The sequence below is a fragment of the Sceloporus undulatus genome, chromosome 1 (assembly GCF_019175285.1).
Source record: "Sceloporus undulatus isolate JIND9_A2432 ecotype Alabama chromosome 1, SceUnd_v1.1, whole genome shotgun sequence".
In the NCBI taxonomy this organism is placed as follows: Eukaryota; Metazoa; Chordata; class Lepidosauria; order Squamata; family Phrynosomatidae; genus Sceloporus; species Sceloporus undulatus.
The window spans coordinates 250,319,545-250,345,706 of record NC_056522.1 but is presented as its reverse complement, the minus strand read 5'-3'; the positions used below and the strand labels follow the sequence as shown (position 1 = coordinate 250,345,706).

General features: G+C 41.8%; 1 protein-coding gene across 3 annotated transcripts in view; it reads right to left on the bottom strand.

Moving 5' to 3' along the window:
- Positions 1-3,195: 3,195 nt before the first annotated feature.
- The window catches only part of WNT6 (Wnt family member 6), a 59,817-nt gene continuing 36,850 nt past the window's right edge, over positions 3,196-26,162 (bottom strand). For 2 of the 3 annotated variants that reach the window (XM_042480484.1, XM_042480491.1), the window contains exons 2-4: positions 17,236-17,456; positions 7,235-7,536; positions 3,196-4,408 (exon numbers count right to left, since the gene is read on the bottom strand). In XM_042480484.1, the coding sequence (XP_042336418.1) occupies positions 3,947-4,408; positions 7,235-7,536; positions 17,236-17,456 (985 nt within the window). In that variant the 3' untranslated portion in view covers positions 3,196-3,946. Of the gene's footprint in view, positions 4,409-7,234; positions 7,537-17,235; positions 17,457-20,427; positions 20,453-26,162 lie in introns of all 3 variants that reach the window. The other variant, XM_042480499.1, reaches the window with a different exon arrangement.

Sequence of the window (26,162 nt, the reverse complement as noted above, 5' to 3'; positions counted from 1 at the left end):
ATAATTAAAAACCATTGTAAGGGGAACTGGGACAAGCATTGACATAGAAAAAAGACGCCTTGGAGCAACTGTATTGGGAGTGCCTTTGAGCAGGTTGTCCTATAGATGTGGGCAGGGATGTATCCCTGAAAACCCCAAAGCCAGCTGTCAGCTTTCTGCTGTCTCTGTGTGTACCCTCCTGCCCTGTTTTAGGGAGTGGTCTGAAAGCCACAATCTAAGATGGGTGACGATGATGGTAGGGAAGGTCCAGCATGACCTGCAGTGACCCCCTCCAGTTATGCCTGGGGCAACAGGGCCCAGAGGAATCCCCTTCTGCTGCTCCCACCAGGCTGGCAGAAACCTCTCATTATCTGCTTGTGTTGTGGTCAGGTTGACACATGGCTTCACTTTGGGAGAATCAGAGGTTCCTATCCTTGTCATGGTACACTGAACTGTCCCCCTCTGTGCAGCCCGGTTGTAGCACAAGAGAAGCAGTGAACCAACAGAGGCCAAGGAGAGGTCTGTGCATGTGTGCCTGCAGGCATGTACATATTCATGTGCAATCCCTTCTGTGCAGTCATGTATAAATGTATGTCTCACATGAGGGCAGTCACTGCCTCCCATGATCTAATTACCAGCCATTCAATACTAAGGCATGGGAGGGCAGCTTTATTTTTCTTTCTTTCTTGAAACACCACAAATACACTGTGTTTACCTGTTGTTGCTGAAATTTTCTGAGGCTGCATCTACACTGCAGAATTAATGTAGTTTGATACCGCTTTAACTGCCATAGCTGAATGCTATGGAAGTCTAGGATTTGTAGATTTTTTTTAGATATCTCACAAATATCAGTCAGAGAACTCTGGTGCCACAACAAACTACAAGTCCCAGGATTTCATAGGATGGAGCCATGACACTTAAAGCAGTGTCAAACCAGGGACGTAGCCAAGGGGGGGGGATCTTGGGGTCCGGACCCCTCCTTCCATTAGAAAAATGAATGGTGTGTGCTGCTGCGCCGCTGCACTCAAGCCCCATTATAATGGTGGCACTTAGTCTGGACCCCCCCTTCCTAAAATCCTGGCTACGTCCCTGGTCAAACTGCATTAATTCTGCAGCGTGGAAGCAGCCTGAGGCTACTGAACAAACCAATATGCTCTCACACATGTCTCTGAAAGCCTATGGTGCAGTGAAATGAAAGTGAATAGAGTTCTCATAGGCATTTGCATTCATATTCTGTAATCTTAAATCTCCCCACAGTAAGGCTCCCTAAAGTAAAGTTGGGATAGCCTTGGCTGGTCTCAACTTCCCAACGAGCTTTCTCTGCAATGGCTCCTAAATTGTGGAACAGCCTTCCAGAGGAGATCTGTCTGGCTGCCTCCTTGGAGGTTTTCAGGGGGGCAGTCAAGATGGAACTCTTCTGATGAGCCTACCCACCCGACCTCATTTAAGATATACAGTCCCACCCTACCTAAGATTGGAACAATTCTACTCCACCGTTGCTCTGTTAGAACTAGTTTAATTAGCTCTGAAGAAGCTTATTGCCTCTTATTGTATTATATTGTATTTTATTGATGAGTTTTGTATATTTTTATCCAGTTTTACTCTTGCTTTGATCCACCTGGGAGAAGCAGGAAAATATAAATAACTATTATTATTATTATTATTATTATTATTATTATTATTACTATTATTATGCCTTTATAGCAAGTTGGGCCCATGGGGCATGATCACTCTGAATTACCAGGGCCAGCATAACATCACAGAAACACAGAAAGAGCACTTGAAGAAGAAGAATTTAGCAAAAGTGCAAGGGAGGTTTGACCACATTTAAGGAGAGCTCTTCAGCTGATATAGCACAGTACAGGCATCCAAGAGAAACAAAAAGCCATCTACTGGTCTCATCAGAAACAACACAAAGACTTTTAAGTCCTTCCCTTTGCCAGATTCCAGGAATAAGGAAAGATGTAGTACTTTTGTATATGTGATGAAGAATACCGTCAATCAGGACAGAACTCTTGTCCAGCTAAGGCATCTCTTATATTTAAGATGGAACTAGGGGGTGGCTGTAGAAGATATCAAATAATACATATGATTGCATGCATGTATTCCTTCTGCATTCCCTTGGCACACACACCTGGGAATTTACCACAATAGAGATGCCTCTGGCTCAGCAATCGAGTCGTACTCTTTTCAGCCACATGCCATGTTATATTAAACCCCTTGCGCCCTCTGGTGGGGCAAAGGGTTCATCAAAAAGAGTGAGAGTAAGAAACAGAGTAGGAAACAATGAGATTCTGAGGTCTGGTGTTCATTTTTATTCTTATGAAGGAAATTACTAGTGGGGGGGGGGGGGACAAGATTAATCAAGGAGAGATGACCCCAAACTGACACTCTTAGAAGCAGGCTGCTTTAAGACTAGGATTCCTTAACATGCGTGTATGAATTTGGGCATGTTGTTTCTCTAGTGGAGATGTTTCCAGATGAAACTTTTTCTGTGAAATTATATTGTTTCATTCATGGAGGTATGCAGGAGGTTCAGATAGTGTTTTCTTCAATTTGTAATCCCCCTGTGTTTCCTTTTCATTTCTGGCATCTTTTTTTTGGAGGGGGGGGGTTTAAATCAGTGCAAAGCTGTTAAAAATAAAAGATGAACACTTGCACAATGCCTTTTCACTGCAAGCACTAGGAACCATCCACTTGTAGCTCCTACTCAACATCTAGAGTTTCTTCACAGTTTATTGTGAACTGACTTGATACTCAAGGGCACTGTGTTGAGTTTAGCTTCAGAGGAGAAAACACGTTGCTTTAAACATACACACAAGTACTTGTCTCTTTCTGCTGTACTAATTTTAAGGACACAATCTTATCGGATTTATGGTAGAAGTACAATTTAAGTGTAAACAACAAATCTTACAAAATGAGAACTTCCTTTTTGGATGACAACTAGTCATCCAAAATGGCCTCCTGTCATGGCCACTTTAATCTAAAAAACAAATAATAATAATTAAAAATGCTTCCAAGCTCTATATCAAAGGTACAGGATTTACCATTAAGACTAAATTACTCCAAACCCTATACAGGCTTTCTTGGCACTAAACACACCACCATTCAACCCCAGTGTCTGTAGCTCCATAGGAGTTATTTTTTATTCTCAACTGATTTGCAATAAACACTATTATCCTAGTCACGAACAGAGATTAGGATCATTTCCCCACACTTTAGGACATGCTCCCATGTTGTTGTTTTTCAAATGAAGATGCTGCAATGCTAGAAAAACCCCACCTTCATATCACTCATTGAGTAATTAAGTTACTAATGTGTATTTAATGCACTTGTTAACACTACATTTTTCAACATTGGATAAAAAGCACTGACAGTTTTAAATAACTTTATTAATATAGAGAGAAATGGCAGCCCCAGCTGATAGGAAGCATGTTAGCCATAGGAGTGACTATTCTGGAAATCTCTGCTCTTCTCTCACAGTAAAGGTCCATTAATAAGTGAGGTTCAACACATCTCTCCAAGCAATCTGTGCATGCACCACAGGCAGGGAAAACCCACAAAGGGCCAGACTGCATGAGCTGGTGATGATAGAACATAGCTGACACAGTTTCCATGTTTTTTTTCAGGAGTCCAGGCAAGCAGGCAGGTCGGGAGTGTGGGGACCTTTGGGAGCCCATAGCTTGACACTGAATGCCAAGGACCTGCATACAAGAGGCTATAACCCAGTGCTGGGAAAGATTTGGAGACAATCTGTGCTGAGGTTCCAAGATGGCCCACGTCTGGGATCAGTTTCTGGGCTCTCTTCCAGGCTGCCCTCTGACTCCAGGCTAGACCAGTTTTATTCCCCTCGTCCCCATAAGGGCTTGATTAGACTTGGCTGTCTCTGCAGTTTTGTGGCAGGTGGAATACATTCCTCTTCTGTGTGCTCTGTGCCATCCCTGTCCAGTGTCCTTTACTTGGTCCCTCAAATGCACAGGCTGAGTTCTTTGCGCACCGTGCATTTCCGACATTGCACGACACAGCACCAGTGAAAGCGGCAAAGGCAATTCTCTTCTAGGAGTAGTGTGTCATCCCGATGACCACGTCCACAGCACAGCAGGTCACATCCACTCATGTCCAGGGCAGTGCTGTTACACACTCGCCCACGTGTGCCCAGTGAACCTGTCTTGCGATTTGCAACACAGAAGTCAGGTGAGTCAGCAGAGTAGATGAGATCCTGCCGGTCTGGTGGCTTGATGTTCCGGCCCACAGGGATGAGCGTTTTGCCATCATTGCCACCCATTACTTTAAAAGCCCCATTGAAGCGTTCAAGCAGGCGATCACCCACCTCCCGGAAAGGGGGCATCTTCTTCCAGCAGGTACGTAGGGCACAGGAACCTGAAAGGCCATGGCACTTGCACTCTGTCCTCATGTGGTCCTTCACTGCCTGCAAAGAGGAAAAGGGACAGCCACTGAAGAAATCCATTCATATCTTCAATAATGCTCTGCAATAGAGCGATTGTTGAAACCAAGGCCAGCTTTCGATGCAACCAGTTAGAACAGAAGTGAGAGCAGATTGACAGAAAGTCTAAAAGAAAGAGTTCGGGGACATTCTCCTCCAAAGTGTCAAGATCCAGTATCTGTTTAACACCACTGCCAAGAGTCATGTAAGTGCAGCAAAGAAACATTTATAAGAGCACAAGAAGAGCTGCACTAATGCGACCAGATCAAAGGCCTATCCAGTCTAGCATTTTGTTCACAGTAGGGCTATTCAGTTGCTTATGGGAAACCCACAGCAACATGAATGTCACACACACACACACACACACACACGTGCTGTTATGGCTGTTGAGACTGGATATGTCTAAAGGGCCAAGAGGAACTCTAAAGAAATACATCCAAATGGATTCCCTACTAACACTTCTGGCATCTATTGACCAGGATGACTAACTGGCATCCCTCAAAAGAGCTCCTTCCCCCAGGACAATTTTCTGTTGTCCATACCAAATCTTAATCATATGTAATTTTTTTCCCAATTGCTTAGTTTCACTTTGAAGAAAAAAGACAGCTATGGGTATGCTTTAATATTGTATAAACAGATGATTATTGTATTGCAATCTCAACTGTGTTTCAATAAAACAAAAGGTCACATTTTATAAAGCACATGTATTCCTTGGCTTCTTGAACTGACAAACGTTTACTTTCAAGCCATTTTTAAGCCTTAGAGGAGAACACCAGCCAGGCAATCTGTGAGAGAAATCAGATAATTCTGGTCTTCAGAGCAGTGTATGGGGAATACTGATTTGCCAAAAAGTGCTCTCTCTCTCTCTTTCTCTCTCTCTCTCTCTCTGTGTGTGTGTATTGATAGCATCATGCTTCTGAAATTAGGTGATCAAGGGGTTCATATTAGAAATGAAAGAGATGTCAGACCCATGCAGGTTGTGATAATCTAGAAACTGTAGCCCAAAATAACAACAACAGCAACAACAACTTCTCCAAACTCTGAGATATCTCAGATCACCATCCTCTGTCATCTGACATGGACCAAAGAACTCTGTTTGTGTTAATCTCTTCTGGAATGAACCTGCCATTAATGTGTTGCCTTCAAGGCTAATAAAGATGGGACCATGAGAAATAACAATAAAATATAGCATTTATGTAGCACTAAACTCTGTAATGTAAATCAGTGCTATTACGGTATTTTCATATCGCAACAATAGACTTAGATTTAAGCCACTTGGCCAAATCCACCTAGACAGTCTGTTGTTCATATTTCTGTGATATCCTCCCCACTGTTGAGTTCTCTATGCATGTAATCATGTACATCTATGTGGGGTATCTGTTCCTACATTTACTATCCCCTCTGGCCTCATTTATTTATCTGCATTGTTATCTATTGATGAAATAGAAATGGTTGTTCTGCTGGGGATCGTGGACTCTCCCTGTTTTGTCAGCAAATACACTGTTTAGTGGCATATTCAGGATGAGTGCCAGGCTTGATTGTAGGTATGACAGGGGTAAGAGTGAGAGCCTACCTGACAATGCATCACAGAAAACTTCCGGTGGTAGCAAAGAAAGCATACTGGGGCAAGTGCCCAGCCTATCAAAAGAATATGGTTTAGTTCTGGGGCATTCAGGGATGAACAAGGCAGTAAGAATATGCAAGTCTGGAAGCAGGAGTAACCAAGAGAGAAATAGCTTCATACATAAAACCAGGGTGGCACAGAGATACTTTAATCTTTTCCAGCATTTTTGAGCCATTAAATATTATGAACAAATAAAGGTGAGGCACTATAGCCAAAATCAGTTTTAGAAGGTGAAATGACAGATTAGATGACAACAGGGGTAAAGGATGACCCAAAAGCACCTAGGAAGTTAGTAGATGTGTTCAAGGGACATAGTCTAGCTCAGTAGTAACTGTATGTAGAAAGTATCCCACTACTTTCCACACTTGTGTCAAATGACATCATAGCAAACCAAAGAATACATAACAGGGTACTGGGGAAATAGATTTGGCTAACTGGACATGGATTTGAGTGAGTACCACTGGGGTAAGGTCAGAATGACCAAATTGTTGCAGTGACATCCTCTGCAATCCTCGCCCTGTTTTTGTCACTCATTGTCCCTGCAATGATGTCCTCTTTCTGGTGACCCTGCTTTGTTTATATGCCACATGAGCCTTTACAAAAAATATGTGCATGTGCAGCCTTAGCAAAGAACATGGTAGCAGAAAGAATGAAGCTGGTGGACAAGAGACAGTGCAGGAGCAGAGGCAGGTGGCAATGGTGACGCTATGTTCTCCCCTTTTATTGTACAGAAATGTACACAGCTATCTCCACAGGATTGACAGGCAGTGCTCTCAATATTGATGGCTGGGATTTGAATGATGCTCCAGTTACTGTTGGACTGCAACACGCACCAATCCCTCACCAGTAACTATGTTGGCTACGGCTGATGTGTGCTGCAGCCTGGAAATAGCTAGAGGATCCTATCCCTGCAGTAAAGCTTAGCCCAAGAACTGGGTCTGGGATCAAGACTCCAGCTGTGTGTGAGCTCTATTAGGTTGGGCACATTACCCTGAACACATGAAGTTGTCTGGAAACAAAAAGATGTTATCAGTGGAAAGGGAGGGAAGATGAGGCAGGCAGCAAAGCAAGTCCGAGACAGACAGATCCAGAACAACTAACGGTTTATCTATAAGGAACAGGTGGGATTGCCTATAGGGAAAGCATTCTTGATACTCAACAGGAAGTAGCTGGGAGGCTACCCTTACCAGACGTCCTGCTTCATTGTTGTGCAGGTCAATAAGTGTTCGAATGTCGCTCTTGCCACGCTTGCGCTTGGCGTCCATGAATTGGCGGGACTTCTCATAGCCAAAGTCCACATCATCCCCACAGCCGCCCCATTCCCAAGCAGAGCCTTCTGACCCTGTCAGGGCAGGGGGCAGAGGAGGTGCTCGGCTCCGGGTTGCCTCACAACCACACTGCAGCAGCTCACCCATGCTGCAGGCCTGGGTCACTGCATGGCTCACACCAGCGGCTGTGATGGCATAGACAAAGGCTGTCTCACGGATATCTGTGCAGGACAATGAGAGGGAATAAGAGACAGAGAGACTGTGCATCAGAATAAGACAGGTTTTTAAACAACCATCACATCCTAAGCCATAACTACATTTAACAAGAGATAAGGACAGGATGTGCCAAATTAGCCAGTTTTTCCCTAGCAAATTTCCACGTGAATTGCATCTACTTCATTTTGTAACAAGGGTAGAATGGGCAGGAGAATATCCTATTTTTTGGTAGCACCAAATAGAATAGATTCCACTCTTCATCTGCTCTGGCAGAAAGGAAGCCCAGTCCTTCAGCCTTGATTTTGTTCATTTGTTGGGAATTTAGCCACATTTATTTATTTATCCAGAATTTCAAAATCTGAAATGCTCCAAAATCCAAAGTTATCCACATGAGTGACTGGGAGAATTTCACCTTGGTTTTCTGATTATTCAGTGTTCACAAACTTTGTTTCATGTACAAAATTATTTAAAATATTATGCATAAAATTACCTTCAGGCTATGTGTATTACGTGTATATGGAACATAAATGAATTTCATGTTTAGACTTGGATCCCGTCTTCAAGATACGCCATTATGTATATGCAAATATTCCAAAATCTGAAAAAAATATGAAATCCAAAACGCTTCTGGCCCCAAGTGTTTTGGATAAGGGAGACTCAACTGGTATGTATTGGATCATGGTGTACAAAGGAAATAGTAAAGTCTTACAAATAGATTCAACTGTGGGTATGATGGTTTGAGTTTTGGACTATGACTCTGCAGACTAGAGTTCAAATCCGACCATGGCCATGGAAACTGAGTGCCCTTGGGAAGGTCACACTCTCCCAGTCTCAGAGGATGGCAATAGCAATCCCTCAGTGAAGAAACTTGCCAAGAAAACTCCAAGATAGATTTGCCTACCATGAGCAGGGATCTGAGAGCCAGTGTAGTATAGTGATTTGAGCATTGGATTACAACTCTGGAGACCAGGGTTTAATTCCCTGCTCGACCATAAAAAAACCCTGGATGACCTTGGACATGGAGCAATGGATGCAAACCACATGTAAAGAGATTCCACCTTAGGGAATTCCACCTTTGAGTCCAGCCTAGGGAGTGCTGGGTATGTTTAGCCTGGAGAAGAGAAGGTTAAGAGGTGACATGATGGCCATGTTTAAATGTTTGAAAGGGTGTCATATTGAGGATGGAGCAAGCTTATTTTCTGCTGCTCCAAAAACTAGGACAGGGAGCAATGGATGCAAGCTACAGAAAAAAAGATTCCACCTCAATATTAGGAAGAACTTTCTGGCAGTAAGAACTGTTTGAAAGTGGAATACATTCCCCTGGAGTGTGGTGGAGTCTCTTTCTTTGGAGGTTTTCAAACAGAGGCTGAATGGCTTTGATTGCAAGTTCCTTCATTGCAGAAGGGGCTTGGACTGGATGATTCTTGTGCTTGCTTCCAACTCTAGGATCCTATTCCAAGTCACACTCTCTCAGCCTCAGGGCAAGGCAGCTATGGCACAAAGCTTGCCAATAAAATAAAATAAATAAATACCACACCGGCGGGTAAAAACATTTCTCTGCAGGCAGGCTTTTTAAAATCATGCAAGCCTGGTTTTATTTCATTTATTGGGAGGCGGGGGTGTTGTAGTTTTTTTAAATTATGTATGGTGAAATTTTAACTTGGTAGTGTTTCAATTAGGTTGTTTTAATAGTTTTTTTTTTTTTAAAAAATTGCTTTAATGTGTTTTTTATATTGTCTCTCTTTTATACTGTGTCTCTTTTGGGAGAAAGCTGGCATCCCTCCAGTCCATCTGCCATGGTCCAGGCCTCAGAGGGAAAGAAGAACCACTGGACTTGATCCTCTTCCCCATCACCATTCCCTTCTCCTTTTGTCTCATGTCTTTTTAGATTGTAAGCCTGAGGGCAGGGAACCCGCTGCGCTGAGAGCCTTTAAGGCTGAAGAGCAGGGTATAAATACTGCAAATAATAATAATAATAATAATAATAATAATAATAATAATAATAATAATATCAATAGAAATAAATTAATAAAATTAATAAACAAATAACATAATAAATTAAGTAAAATAATAATAAATAATAAAATAAAATGAATAAAAAAGTGGCTAAGACGTATCTCTTCCGGCAGGCTTTTCCAGACTAGCCTCTCAGTGGCCTCCCATCAATTTCTCCCCCAATTATCTCTGTTTAGTTTATAATTAAAATGTATTTTTATTGTGAACGGGAGGGTTTATGGGTTATGATGTTTTACTGTATTTTAATGTTGCTTTATTATTGTTAGCTGCCTGAATCTGCTTGGAGAAGCGAGATATAAATACATTTTAATAATAATAATACGTAATATAATAATAATAATAAGTTAAATTAAATTAAATTAAATGAGCTTACAGTTGTGAACTGCTTAGAGGCTGCTTGCTTAGGTGGCATGAGGCGGTATATAAATGAAGCTGCTATTGCTATTGCTATAAATAAAATACAATACAATAAGTAAAACCCCATGGTTGGGTCAGAAACGAGGTGAAGGCCCCCAGCAAGAAGAGCCAGGGACTGGAGCCCTGTTCCCTAGAGTGCCAGTCCCCAAGGCTCCAGCCCCTGGGAGTGAGAAGAGGGAGACTGGCGAGGAAGGACTCCCTCTGGCAAGGCAAGCAGCCCACCTTGGCCCTTGCCTGCCTCCTCCTCCTCCCATCGGGAGCCGGGGGTCGGAATGCACTCCTTGGGCGCCAGCCTCCCCTCCGCCGCGGGAGACGAGTTCCAGGCATCCCTGGCCCTGCTGGGACCTGCCAGCGCCCAAGGGCCATTCTCCCCTCCCTGCCCCCTGCCGAGGAGCATCCCTTTGCAGCAGCAGCAGCACTCGCCAGGCTCCAAGCTGGGCACCTGGCTTTGCTGGTGGGGCTGCATCCCCAGAGGAAGGCTGGAAGGGGTGGGAGGTAGGATGGGGGGGCAGGTAGGTCCTCCTTTCCCAGGACACAGCCCTCCACTGCAGCCTTGGGTCCAGCAGGAACTGGTAGCAACATGGACAGCCAAATAGGAAAAAGAAAGAAGACCCATGGATCATCATGCACAGTGGGAAAGGACGATGGTGTCCCCCTTCTCTAAAAAGGGGTTTTTGCTTTTTGGAATACACACACACACACACACACACACATACACACACTCCTCCCTTCATATTTGTGGCTTAGATAGATAGATAGATAGATAGATAGATATGATTGTTCATGGATTGGATTAATATGTTCTTTCTAGGAATATCTAGGTCCTCCACTGCAACTCTATGGTCAACTTTAACTAAAAGTTGCACTGAAAGACCTAGACATTCCTACTAGGCCTTTGTAGCTCCTCCAGCGCAGTTCTATGGTCAGTGTCTGTCAGACATTGACCACAGAGTTGGACTGGAGGACCTAGAGATTCCTAGAGAGGTGTCCTCTCAGGTGAAAATATGGTGTTTTTGTTATTTGCGATTTTTCCATATTCTCAGAAGTCTTGTGCCCCTAACGCTAGCGAATATGGAGGGACAAGTGTGTGTGTGTATATGTGTGTGTGTGTGTGTGTGTGTGTGTTTTCAAGCCATGGATGCTTGAATCTATGAAGATAAGATCCCTGGACATAGAGAGCTGACTGTATAGTACAGGCATGAGTCTGAAGCAGCATGGTTCTATACATTTCTGTTCAGTGTTTTTATCTTTTTCATTTGATCATGTCCTATATTAATCTCTGGGCACAGTACAAGGTGTTGGTTATAACCTTTAAAGCCCTACATGGCTTGGGTCCAACCTATTTGAGGGATCGCCTACTCCCACATAATCCACTCCACACCCTCAGGTCCTCTGGGAGGAATCTATTGCAGCCTTTAAAAACCAGACTAACTGCTACCTCCCAGAAGGCCTTCTCTGCAATTGCTCCCAAACTATGGAACGGTCTGCCAGACGAGATCTGTCAAATTGCCAGCTTAGGCAGCTTTTAAAAAGCTGTCAAGACAGATCTCTTCCGGCAGGCCTTTCCTGAATAAAAGTGCCCGGCCACAGAATGACTGCTCCCCGCAACATGTATCAGCCCACTGCTCTGTCCTCGCTGTATTTTTTATTGTGTTTTTAATAGATGTTTTAACTGTAACTTGTTTAATCCTGTTGTAAGGGGGGGTGGAATTTGGGACATAAATTTGTAAATGTGGATTTTAACATGTTGTAAGCCGCTTTGATTGTCCTGTCACAGAAAAGCAGGATATAAATAAAAGTTTTATTTATTTATTATTTATACATTTTGTGGTGCCTTGGCCTCTTTTGCAGTTAGGACATTTGGTCACCCTGTTTTCAGGACATGTCTTACATTTCAGGAGGAATTTCAAAAATATCCTCCATTTTGTGTATGATTTTTAAGAAGCATGCACTTACGTTTCAAAGGGGTTTATCACATGAAAGAGATCAGGAGTTTATCCTGTGAATAAATACAATGGCCTAGTAAAATGGTGTCTCTTATATAAAATGGCAAAATCAAGTATTGCTTATTGGAATTTATATATAATTTAAAATATTTTCAAGCTGTGGATGCTTGAATCTGTGGCTAAAAAATCTGTGGATACAGAGAGCTGACTGTGTAGTGCAGGCATGGATGGACTCGCGTGTGACTGGCCTCTCACTTTTCTGTCTGCCCAACTACCTCAGTTCATCTTTATTGGTGAGGGAGCCTTGACGTCTTCCACCGGCTTGGCCATTCTGCACTTGTTCACCAGAGCTGTGTTGGGTGGCAGGTTGAAAATAACCACTAGGAAATACTGAAAGGTGTCAAGATCATTATGTTATCATCCTAGTAAATCATGAGATCTTGGTGGAACCATCCACAGTTCTGTGTGTTTTGTACATTAGTAAAAGTTATGAAGATTGGTTTCCTCCAGATTGCTGTTCAAAATGTCTGGGGATAGTTTTCTCTTACATACCAGTATTTAAATTTTTTATTTTAATTTATTTTATTCCTGAAGGAGACTCAAGGTGGCTCACTCCATGCCCACAAAGAGACTTTTGCTGTTACAGTGGGCCCTAGGTATCCACTGGCATTTGGTTCCATGACTCCCTGTGGATACCAAAATGCTCAAGTCCCATTAAATACAATGGCGGAGTAAAACAGTCTCCCATATATAAGATGGCAAAATCAAGCTTTGTTTTTTAGAAAATGTATATTGGTGTGTGTGTGTGTATTCTGAAGGCGTAGATGGTTGAATCTGAAGAAATGAAGGATTGACTGTGCCTTCAAGTTAATTCCATCTTATGTCTGTTCCATCATAGGGTTTTCTTGGAAAGATGTACTGTATTCAGAGGTTTGCCATTCCCTTCCTCTTTGAGGTCAAAGGGGGTTTACATGGCCAAGTCGTGATTTGAACCCTGGTCATTTGGAATCCTAGTCCAGAGCTCAAACCACTATCCCATACTGTATAGCATTCACCATACCTATAATGAGTCCCCTGGCACAAGGGCAACATAGAAGAAAGATTCCCTGGCCACTTTGACCTGTCTTTTCCCTCCTGTTTGGGACATAACTGTGGGGGAGGAGGTACTGCCATTCAGTATTATGGCAAGGGGCCTCTCTGAATTATTTATTGCCCAGCTCAACTCTTGTCAGGTTGCTGGGGAGCCTGGAGGAAACTATAAGGACATGTAGAAGCACAGTCTATGGGGAGGATAGGTGGGGGCAGCAGTAAATCACTCCCAGACAGGGATACATTCTTGGGCTTTATTAAAAGCTGCTGTGTTGTCTGGGAGCATCCATAATTGCTTCATTACAAGGACAAGGAGACATGTCACAGCAGTAAACCTTTGGCCTGTAGCAATAACCCGTGTCTCCCCATGGACCCAGCAATCCCTCTACCTTACACTGGAGCAGCGTTGGCCCTGCCCTCTGAGAGAACCAATGAAAACTTTTTCAGAAGGTCCATCAGTTTTCCTCCCTGCTAGCATAAAAAGTATAGAGGTAATTAAAAAGCATGGCCCTTCAGATATTGTGGCTGGATTGCAACTCTCATCAGACCTAGGTAAGTAGGTAGAATTCCCAGTGGTGACAGATCATGGGAATTGCAGTCCAGGATGTGGAAGGCCACATGTTGCCCGCCCCTGTCTAAAGTATGGCCAAGCAATGATTCCCACACATGTGATTTCTCATCCCCACTGGCTTTTCCCAACTGTTGCTCTATTGCACCCCCAGCAATATCTACCAACATACCCAAAAGAGCCAGCATGGTCTAGTGGTTTGAGTGTTGGAGTACAACTCTGGAGACCAGGGTCTGATTCTGTGCTCAATCATGGAAACCCACTGGGTCACCTTGGACAAGTCACAAACTCTCAGCCTCAGAAAAGCCTGTTACCTTAGGGTACACCCTCCACCCCATATTGGAATCTGAGTATGTTCATTTTCTCATGTCTGCATGTTGTCACTGCCTTATTTTATTAAATCTATTACATTTACATTTTGCTCTTTGCTCTATGACAAGAGTGGGCAACTGAGCCAGGACAGGGGGATAGTTTTCTAAGGGCTAAGAGCAGCTAAACATTTCAGAAAACTAAACAAAAATGAAAAACCAGAAGTGACCAGGAGTCCTCTTCTGGTTTTGAAAAGCAGTACTGCAACTATGAGAAAGATGATGTACCTCTCTCAGGAAATCCAAGGGCAGGCAATTTACACTTTCTTTCTTTCTTTCTTTCTTTCTTTCTTTCTTTCTTTCTTTCTTTCTTTTTGGTTGGAAAAAGGGTGATATGGAAAGTCTTGGGGAATTGAAAGGCTGTAAAAACCTTGAGGGGTCCCCAGACTATACTTTGCCTTAGTTCTACTTTGTGAATATCAAGATAGCCTCTGTTTTCCCACCCTAGAATATTAATTTTCCACAAAAGCCCTGTGAGGTAGATTAAGCTGAGAAGTAGTGGCTGGCACAAGGTCATCCACTGCATTTCATGGCTGCGAAGGAGGATTTCCCCACCCTACTACAACTTCAAAACAAGCCAGGAGGCTATGGGAGCTACAGTCTAAAACACTGTACCAGATTAGGGGAAATGCTACTGTAATCACTACAGTGACTACATGATACTACCTGTTCCATTGTGCTAACAAAAGGTGTGGTGTCCCCCACAGTCCTTTTGCCTTCTCTTCATATAGAGAAAGAAGAGGGAAAGTAACACCCAGTTTTATGGATTTAAAAGAGAGTTGTCACCACACTGAAGCAGTTCTAATGGCTTAATTATAAGCTTTAATTATTCCTTAACTACCCAGCTACTTTGTTGTTGTGTGCCTTCAAGTCATTTCAGACTTATGGCAACCCTAAGACAAGCCTATCAACAGTGTTTTCTAGAGGTTGAGAGTGTGTGACTCAACCAAGGTCACCCAATGAGTTTCCATGACCAAGTGGGGAATCAAAACCTGGTCTGCAGAATCGTAGCTCAATACTCAAACCACTACACCATACTGGCTTACATACATTTGCATAGGAGTGAAATGACAATTGTACAAGATAGTATTTTTGTTTTAGATGATCCAGGCCTGACTCACATCAGGATTATCTTAAAAGGGCCATTTCTCCTATGGTATGAGAGATGGAGAAATGCTTCTAAGAACCTGCTACTGTGGTTTTCATAAGTACATTGAATTAAAAAATTATAATTTCATTTGAAAATCAGATGCCCAGAGGAACTTTTTCAATGGATCAAAAGGTTTAAAAGCAATTAATCACTTAAATGTTGCAGCCTTTAATTCAGATAAAAGTTCCTCTTTCCCTAGATATGACCTAATACTTCGAGGTATGGGATGTGGGCACAGAAAAGCTTATTCCTGCAATTTGTTTAATGGAAATCGTTGCAAGAAATGAGCTTAAACCTCCCTGTAGTTCATTGTATGTAAACATTGTACAGATATGTACATTTTAGGATAGCATACAGTATCAAGTGCAGATAGATACTCAGAAAAATGCCTAGAAACTTCCAGATGGCCGAAAGAGCTGTAGCCAGACTATTAACTGGAGCAAGTTATATCACTCCCTTGTCACAACAGCTACAGTCTAGTTTGTGGGTACAATTCAAAGTTCTGGTTATAATTTATAAAATCTTATAGCTTTATACAACTTTCAGGGGTGTAGCTACAGAGTAGCAAAATGATATCATTGCCACACAGATAAGAATTCTGTCCCACAAATGAAATCGTCTAACAGTTCCCAGACTTTTAGTGTTGCAGCAACTTCAAACTTCAGTTGAGCATACAGCATTGCAGTTTGGGCATTCTAAGGACTTTATCACATGGGACAGGTCCCGTGCAGAAACTGGATTTAAAGTGAAAACAACCCACAAAACTGGGTTGTTTTTCACATGACGTTTGGGGTTAACCCAAACAGAAAGTAAAAATAACCCGCAAAAGCGGGTTTTTCAGATGACGTTGACATCAATGGGAAATAACACAACATTAATCCACAAGGAAAGTTGACAAAATCCGCTCCTTTTTACTTTCGGGGAGTTTCTGAAAGTAAAAAGGAGGGGGTCTTGTCGACTTTCCATTCAGGTTAATGTTGCATTATTTCACATTGACATTAATGCGTCTGAAAAACAACCTGCTTTTGTGGGCATTTTGCAGACTTTTAAATCCCGTTTCTGCATGGGATTTAACCAATTTGCCCCCAATTTGTCTATGTGTGATAAAGTCCTAAGAAAAGGAAAAGGTAAGTTTCCCAAAGGAACGTGAACACAGTACATGTCAGTGTTCTGTTTGAGAACAAATTTCAATGTCTCACTTTCCATAATGCTAAAATTGAGGGCTGAAAGAAAATATGATTTGTGGGGAGGATAGAATTCTTATTTGGTGAGAGCATCTTTGTTTAACCCCCTGTCCCCATAACTATCCATCAAGTCTGCAGGCACTCCTGGTGCAAAAAAGAAAAAGGAAAAAAAGAAAAAAGAAAAAAAGAGGGCCTTCTTGGTGGCTGCACCCAGGCTCTGAAACTCCCTCCCTGAGCTGATTTCATGTTATCAAAGCTGTTCAGATTGGTGATTTACTCTTACTTCAGCACTAGTGAGAGGCCTGTATCTTTCATTTCTTCTGAAAGCTAGCGGAGTGAACGCAGGGAAGCCAAATGGCACCCACATCTCTGACCACCAATATCTCATTGCCACTGCCAGCAACTACCACTTGAGGCAACTGCCTTACCAGAACTAATGACAGGGTTGGCTCTGATTTTTTTTAAAAACCTTTTCATCCTAGAGAAGTCTGAGAGAACTATGAAATGGTAGTATACTCTCTTATCTAATAAGCAGTTATGAAAGGATTTCTTGCCCCAGTTCAGAACAAATTTTAATATGACACTGTCTTGCATATTAAATAAAACTGAGATTTTCCCAGAGGCACCAGAACAATGTTACAGCTATCCTACAGCCCAGCAATATGTATATGAATGAAGGATCTGATTAGTGAGCAATTTTCATTCCTCCACCCTGTCTTGATATCCTTATAACTGAGAAGAGTCTTATAGAATTCGGTCTTCCACCTCATTGGTGCTGACATTTCTGGAAGTCTTTCCTCTCATGCACACTTGGTTCTCTTGAAGGATATCCCTTTTCTTTCTGGTTATGCGGACGAAGAGATTTCCATAAATCCTTAAGGGAAATGTCTCTCTTCCCTCTCCTCTCTGTGGGAGAACCTTCAGGACAGAATTTGCTTCCCAAGCAATAGAGATAGCTCCACTCACCTTGTTGTAAGATCTTGCCAAAATATTTGCTGTGACTGGTGCAGTTCCAGCGGCGAAAGCGGAACTGGTACTGGCACTCCCGCACACCCAGCCTGGCACCCTTGGCCACTTCCTGTACAATCTCAGGCTCCGTCTGACACAGTTCAGCCTGTTTCCCAGCCAGCCGCTTGGTCTTCCGGCAGATGCTGTTGGGATCCATGACCAATGGGCTTCCCACTGCCCTGGAGAGGATGGAACAAAAAGGCAAGGAAACACTCTAGGTGAAGTGAAATGCTTAGGTCTAAAAGAAACCGCATTGTGTCCAAAGGCTTTTACTCTGAGTTTCATTCCAAACTTTAAAGAAGTCCAATGTACTGAATCTAACTGGAATATCATTCAGGACCTTGGGCAATTTCTAGAATAAACTCAAAGTGGTTACACTGTACCCTGAGATGGAAGCTACCAACCACTGCTGGCTCTACATATATTTTCAGGAAGATTCAATTTGAAAAACATTCAGCTGCTCAGTGAACCTCTTGTATCTCATATAGGCCATGGAATTTGCAGGAGCAAGATATGCATGTTATGCTGGCAAGGTGCTGCAGCATTCAGAACACAAATGATACCTCTCCTCATTATTGTGTATGTGTGTTATGTTGCCTTTAAGAGGCTTAGGTTCTTCTCCAGATACAGGCAACTGCCAGCAGGTCAAAGGGGCATTTTTCTGCCCCGACACACTCCAGGGATGAATGGGCTGCCAAAATAAACCAAACTAATGGGCGGGGGGGGGGGGGGGGGGGAATTGAACTTAATAACAAAAAAAAGGAGGATAGAATTCCACTTATATATATTTTTAATGTTTTTATGTTAAACAGTGAAGTGGATAGGCCCAGCAATCTATTTAAAAGTGAATTGCTGCTCCTGGACACTTTCAGGAAAGGCAATTGATTCTTTTTGTGATGGTGGAGGAGGGAGAGAAAGGGCAGCCTAGCACATCTAGAGAAGTTGAACACCCCAAAAACAGATTAGGAAGACTCTAAGGCCCAAGTGTGCCCAGTTCTGTCCTACCTCTTTCAGAACAGCATGGAGGCTTGGCAATTTTGGCTGAATGCAGAGAAGTCTGGGATAGCCAGAAGCAGGCCAGGGACATTGAGCACTGTCTGCAAAGGGTCACCAGCTTCTGACTCCAAACAGGACATGATCTAGTACAGTACTATTACTTATCAGCTAGCATTAAAGGTTGGTGCCTCCCACTGGAAGATTTTTCAGAGATAGCTACTGAAGGAATGGAGGAGTCTTGTGGTACTTTTAAGACTAATCTAATTATTTTAGCATAACCTTTCATGGACAAGAGTCTTCTTCTTTGGGTACATCTGAAGAAGTGCCTTTGAAAAAGCTGACTCTAATCCAAGAACATTTATGCTGAAATAAACTGCTTATTCTTAAAAGTGTCACAAGACTCCTTCTTGTTTTATAATGAAAGATGTAATTGAAGACTACCAGTCACGTAATATGCACGAACATATTCGAGTAAAAATTTGTATGCCACCATGATGTTATGCAGCTGGTAAATGTGCCCTGAACCCACAGTGCAAAAGTGCAGTTTGACTGAATGGAGACCAAAAAAAATGTGCTTTATTGGAGCTCTTGTTCCTCCTTGCAGGATCTCCTCCCCCCCTTTGACCCTTGAGTTTGTAGTAAGTTTAACTCCCTCACCAAATTAGTGAGCCCTCTCTTCTTTTTGTTTTCCTCACTTAAAAATGATACAAAAACTTTGAGATCCAGTTGCCCATAGTTTTTGCTGCAACATGCATGTGTTCAAGCTACAAGAAAAAATTTACAGTAGAACTGGGGTCTTTGTTAGAGAGCCTTTCTCCCAAAGTAACTATTTCTGACTACTTTTGTTTTCACTGTTGGCCAAGTAGAGGCCCACATGGTCCCTCTGCCTGAGCCATCTTTATTCATAATAATTCAGGAGTTCACCAGCACTCCTTGATCTTCAGGAAGAATTCAATCCACAGAGAGAAGTGGGTAAGAAATCATCGTCATTATCATAATCGTTCTGGCCCCATCTTCTGGGGATCTTTCCTCTGCACGCCATAACTTGCACCTCTTTTACCCACTTGTGTGAATATTGAGAGAAATTCATTCTGAAAAATGGTATGAGCTGCCACAATTGCCCCCCCCCCCCCCTTTTCCATAGCAATCCAATGCAGGACCTAACTTGCATGCTAGCTATTTTTGAATACTCTCCCATATTTTAATGTATGTAATAAACTTGAGCAGAGGGTTATACTAAATCCTTTCTCTTGACATGTGCACTCTCTCTCACTTCTTGTTTTAATGTGGGATAGCATTTTTTAAAAAAACAATGTCTCCACCTGCAATCTACAATGGATAGTCCGAGAAGTAGTTCATCTCATTCCTCACTATCACTACTATCTTATTTTGTGCAACCTTGCCCCCAGACATAAACATTTCCACGGAATATTCTGGGAATCCTGCCCCTTTGTAACTTTGGTGAAAAACAGCTCAACACAGAATAGAAAAACAGGGGAAGCTACTTTGTGAGAGAATCACTGACTGACCTTGGAAAATGATAAAGACCAGTACACAAGCTCTGGGCCTATGCCAGCTTTCCTCCCTAGCTTCTAGATGCCTCTCAGTGCAGGAGGAGTTTCACCCTTTGGTTACTTGACTAAAAAAGAGATTAGCCCCAGGCTGCATCTTCTAAAACTAGAATCCAAGCACTGTTTTTGGGAAGCTATGATACTCACAATATGGAATTTTTACCTCTCTATTCATTATAATACAGAATCACATATATAGCATCCAAGTAATTGGATTTCTGAAAAGGATAGGATGGGTTTTTGATTGTTATTTTGCCTCAGTGTTTACGGGAAAAGTCTGAAAGCAAGTAATCTGTGTCTGCTAAATTTCAATGACTAGAGAAAGTTTTTTTGTACACTTTCCTGTGCCCAGTGAAAGAACCCTGTACCAACTGTATGCATCCTTGCAAGAAATCCACCCTTTAACCTCTACTTCCATCAGAATTATGGCTCTCCTGAGATCCATGCAACTCTTCCACTTTGCAATCCTGACCCCTGTCCATATGTTGAACACTTTGGAAACAACTCAGTTTAGATGTGGTTGAAAGCAGGTGGACCAATAATCAACCTAGGAAAGAAATAAGTCTACATGAGTATGCTGTACCTGCTTTGCTGTTATTTTCCACTTCCTATTTGGTGGAAGAATTATACATTACAGGTTGAGTCTCCCTTATCTAGAATTCTGAAATATTCCAAATTCCAAATTTGTCCTTATGGGTGGCTGAGATAGTGACACCTTTGCTTTCTGATGGTTCAGTGTACACAAACTTTGTTTCACACACAAAATTATTAAAAAATACTGTGTATAAAATTACCTTCAGGCTAAGGTGTATATGAAATTTAAATGAATTTCATGGTTAGACTTGGGTCCCATCTCCAAGAAAGCTCATTATGTATATGCAAATATTCCAAAGTCTGAAAAACTCTGAAATCCCAAACACTTCTGATCCCAAGCATTTTGAGTAGCGAAGACTCAAGCTGTATTAGCAGATTATTATTGCAAGGAAAACCTCACCATGGCAACTCTTAAAATCTTGATGGCAGTCAAATTATTCTGATGCCCAGGGGGTAGATGATAAAGGTTCTGAGCTATGAAGTTTTTTCCCTTCACTTTGATCTCTACTCATCTTGTTGAGTGATTGGCCATAGAATGGCTCCTTACTGCCTGCCAACAGAAGCTACAGGCAATGAGAACTCTTCTTCCAGCATTCCCAGAAAGTTTGCGAGCAATCAAAATAAATCAGATGAATCACTACAGACAATGAGCCAGGGGATTCCCAGCAAATGTTCATCCCAGCATTGAATGCCATAACACAAAGACCCAGAGTGAGTTTGGAACCACAGTTGGAGGAGAAGGTATGTATAGATGTGCTTACGGGATGATCTCTGTGCCTGTGATTGAAATGGATGAGAATTTAGTTTTCAGTTTACTAACATTCTTAATTTTCTACATGGGTAGGATGCAAAGAATTTTATAAAACATTTGAAGCTGAGAGAAAGTGAAACTGATAGATGAATCCATCCAAGGCCAATGTGCTGTGTGTATAACTCTTAAAAGTCTGTCTTTGAGTCCCTGTGTATACACATTATTTATGGTTGCTACCCTCCTTTACCCTCATCACCAGAGGTTCCTCATCTTTAACCACTATAAAGGCATGCAGATCAATATGGCTTCTTCCACAACCAAGTCTTGTGAAACTGGCTAGTGTAGATGGGGAAGAATGTTGTTTTAGTTGGGGTTTTTTTATAAGATCTTTCCAAAATTCAGGAAGATCACATTCTGTATAGAAGGAATTGAAAAGAGATTTAAAGTAATACAAACATACTCAAGAAACATGAAAAGCAACATAATGCATAAATATAAACATTAAAACCACTAACTGTGAATTTTATGTGGTTACATATATTCATTGATTCCAGTTATTGACTTGGGCACAGTATATTTTCTTATACAGTAGAAGCCAATATCCTCCTTTTAAATAACATCATTGCATTTCACTACTGTTTATACAACTGTTAATTCTTTCATTGCATTTATACTTATACAGTACATTAAAAATTCCAAAAGCATGAGAAAGAGAAATTGACAGACCTTCCCATTCCTATATTGTGGACTTCCATGGATCCTTGCAGACAGAGTTTCACTTTTTATCTGCCCTATCTACCTGGACCATGCATGTTCTGATCTGCATTCTTCTAACAATGACTGTACTGAGAGGCATTATGTGAGATACTGGACATGGTACAAAAATATGACCTGATGGATCAAAATAAACTCCACCTAGTTCAGTTTCCCACAGAGGTCAGCCAGATTCTTCTAGGAAACCAAGGAGCAGGGGATAAAGGGCATAATTTTTTCCCTGTTGTAGAAGTTATTTTGAGACATTTTGCTTGCCTAGCCCCACACTTAAAGGACATATAATTTAAATGAGTAAAATGTAGACGCAAGCTGAGAGATTCACTTAGTGCAGCACCACACATTCCAAATGGAATAATCACATGGCACAGTTCAGTTGAGACTATGCTGTTTTGGATTATAGATAGAGAGCAGGGATGAGGAAGCACTTGTTGACTCAGTCCAAGGACTAGTAGAATCATCCCCGAGGGTCTTGAAAGTTCAGTTAGAGCATCTTCCATCAAAGATGAGCAAAGGGAGGTTGTCATGGGCATATGGGAGTGACAGTTACCCAATGGCAGAGCTTCAATTTGATATCTCCCTATTAGAGTCATAGAAAGATGCAGCCACGCAAACATGCCTGGGCATCACAAGAATTAGTAAACCAATCTCATATCCCGTTCATGTTCCTACAGCAATTAGTCACCACAGTGAAGCCCAGTCTGCTGAAGATATAAAAGGTAATGCAGATCACACTGAAGGTCAAGAAAACCCAGGAACTAATTATCAGTTAACTCTTAAGCAGGAGCCCAATACACCTTTGTGAGAGAAGAAGGGCCATTGGCTGCATGCCCTCTCCTCCACACATGCCTAACATCTGTGCAATAAAAATAAAAATAAAATAAAATGAGAATTTGAATTCTGTACCAAAGACACCCAGAATATTGAATATAAATCATATGATCATCGTAAGCTGTGGCTTGATAGCAGAATTTGAAAGAGCAAGGCTGTGTTGCAATGAAGAAAATGAGTCATGAAGTACAGAAAACTAGGGGGAAAGAAAATAAATAAGCACCATGGAGAGAGGCATCCACCTGTTCAGGGCACTGAAGCTGCACTTCTGGAGGACTTGATGTATAGTCCAGCTGCCCCTGTAAATCTGAGACACCTCTGGAACAAAACTGTGCAAACACTTCCTAAATGTTTTTGTGAGTTTTCCGGGCTATGTGGCCGTGTTCTGGAAGAGTTTGTTCCTGACGTTTCACAAGCATCTGTGGCTTCCAGCCACAGATGCTTGTGAAACATCAGGAATAAATGCTTCCAGAACATGGCCACATAGCCCAGAAACCGACAAAAACTATGGATGCTGGCCATGGAAGCTTGTGACTTCCTAAATGCTTTCTCTATGATCATAAGGACCAGAAAACACTATGGTGGAAATCCTTTACCATGGTTTACAGTGGGACCTTGGTATCTGCTGGGGTTTGATTTCAAGACCCCCTGTGGATAACAAAATCCATGGGTGCTCAAGTTCCATTACCAGTAAATACAATGGCATAGTAAAATGGTGTCCCTTATATAAAATGGGAAAGTCAAGGTTTGCTTTTTGGAATTTATATCTTTTTAGAATGTTTTTAAAACATGAATGCATGAATCTGTGCATAAGAAATCCATATATATGGAGGGTTGAATTTCTTTACTTAACTACAGAAGCACTAAGAAATCCTTTAGTGAATTGCAAAGATGCATAGTGGGACACTGGCAAGTGTGCCCAGTGTGCATCAGGCTCTACCAGTGCATATCAGCACTCCCTAGGTGGTATCTTCATGCACAATAGGACTCATACACAAAGCAATGATGCACATTGATCCCAATGTACCTTGGTCATTTTGTTGGCCTCCCTACATAATGACATAACAGAAGCCTTTTTATTAGCTATGGATGTTACAGAACTGCCCGGTTCTAATTCCTGCAGATGTAAGTGCACTTACAAAGATGTAAGTCCTGAACATAATTCTGATCTATATATTTTCTATATAATGTTCCTTTGAGATTTTAGGTAAAAATATAGGGTTGTTGATGTTGTTGTATGCAACTCAATTTTGATTTATGGCAATCCTATCCTAGGGTTTTCTTGGCAAGATTTATTTAGAGGAAGTTTGCCATTGTCTTACTCTAATGGTGAGAGAGTATGACTTGCCCAAGGCCACCCAGTAGGCCTCCGTGTTTCAGTGGGGATTCAAACCCTGGGTTTCCTATAGTCCCAAGCCCAAACTACAACATGCTGACTCTCAAATGTGTAGGTACTTCTTTCCAAATACAATATAAACCATAGACTTTGCTACTCAGTGGAACAAAGGAGGAAATAGATATAACATTTAAACAGACACTGGACATGGATGTTGTTTATACGTTATAGCATCAGTATGGGAGCTGCTAATTTGGAGTTCAGTCTCACATTCTGCTGTAATATTTAAAGCCCTTATTATTATATGCCTTCAAGTCATTTCTCACTTATGGTGAACCTATCTCAGGTTTCCTTGGCAGAATTTTTTCAGAGGGGTTTGCTGTTGCCATCCTATGAGGCTGAGAGTGTGACATGCCCAAGATTCCCAGTGGGTTTCTATGTGTGAGCAGAGATACAGACCTTGATTTTCCAGTATCCCGTTCAACACTCAAATCGCTACACTATGTGGGATCTCATATTTAAAGGCCTAGCATTACATTAGTGCAGCCAGCTGTGTAGTTCAACTTTCCCTAACTGAGTGTGCTTCAGACATTTTGGACTAATTCACTCACAGCCAACATGGTGGTACAACACAGATGTAGGGGACCAGTATAGCAAAGTCTGAGGTAAGTTTCCAGTTATGACAATCCAAATAATTTTTTTTCTTCTCTTATCCAGCTGCCGAACAATAGCATCCCAGTCATCCCCACTTCGTGATTGCTCTTGCCCAAGTGACACTAAGCCTTTAAAATGTGAAAGAAGCAGCATAGTCTAGTGCCAGTGCTTCTGCCATAACATACAAAGTGCATCACAGAAGAAGAAGAAGAAAAGGAGGAGGAGATAAACAGGGATAGGTATGGAAAAACATGATGAAACTGCCTATGAAAATACCACAGCATCTGATTGGATAATAGTGAAGTCACTACAAAAATTGAACAATGGCTAAAATGGTGGCATACATCCTTTTGCTAAGCCTAACCAGAATAATTTGCTGCTTAGTAAATCAATACTTTTATGTTTTATAATTTATATGCAGAACATGTCATATGTGAAACAGGATTAGGCTCAGAGGAAGTGGGCATGAAAACTGGAGGAACATCAACAATTTAAGATACACACATGACATCATATTACTTCTAGAAAACAGCAAAGATTTGAAATAACTACTGATGAAAATTAAGGAAGAAAATCAAGATTACAGTTGAATATTAAGAAGACAAAATAATGACCATGGATGATTTACATAATTTTAAAGTGAGTAATGAGCAATGAAGACATTGAAATAGGTAAAGACTTTATGTACATTGGCTTAGTTATTAATTAAAATGGAGACCTTAGTCAAGAAGCTGGAATACTAAGGCTTGAAAGGGGATCTATGAAGGAACTAGATAGGATCCTCAAGTGTAACGATACATACTTAAATACTAAAATAAGAATAATCCAGGACACAGTTTTTCCAATTTCTATATATGGATGTGAAAGTTGAACAATGAAGAAAACTGACAGGAACAGAAACAACTCATTTGAAATGTGGTGCTGGAGGAGAATTCTGTAGATACTGTAGGCATTTAAAAAGATAAATAAATGAGTATTAAGCAAATCAAGCCTGAACTCTCACTAAAAGCAAGGATAGCTAAACTGAGGTGGTAGTACTTTGGATATATCTTGAAATGATGTGACTAATTAGAAAAGACAATAACTAGTGCAGGCAACAGCGTAAAGAAAGTTGGATTAAGGGACAGCCTGCAGCCACCTCCATCTTCACCAGATCAGGGCTGCGGCAACCGCATGCCATGACCCCGATCTGACCTTTCTGCAGAGCAGCTCCTTTCTGCGCCCTGGAAAGGGTGCCATAACCATTGGTGCCACCGCTTTATGGTGCTCCTTTGGTGCTGTGTCATCTAAACGCAGCGCCAGAGTGCTGTGACACCGCGCACTGTGTGGTGCGGCACATGGTGTCACACTGCTATGGGGGCAGAGTTGGGGCATGCGTTGT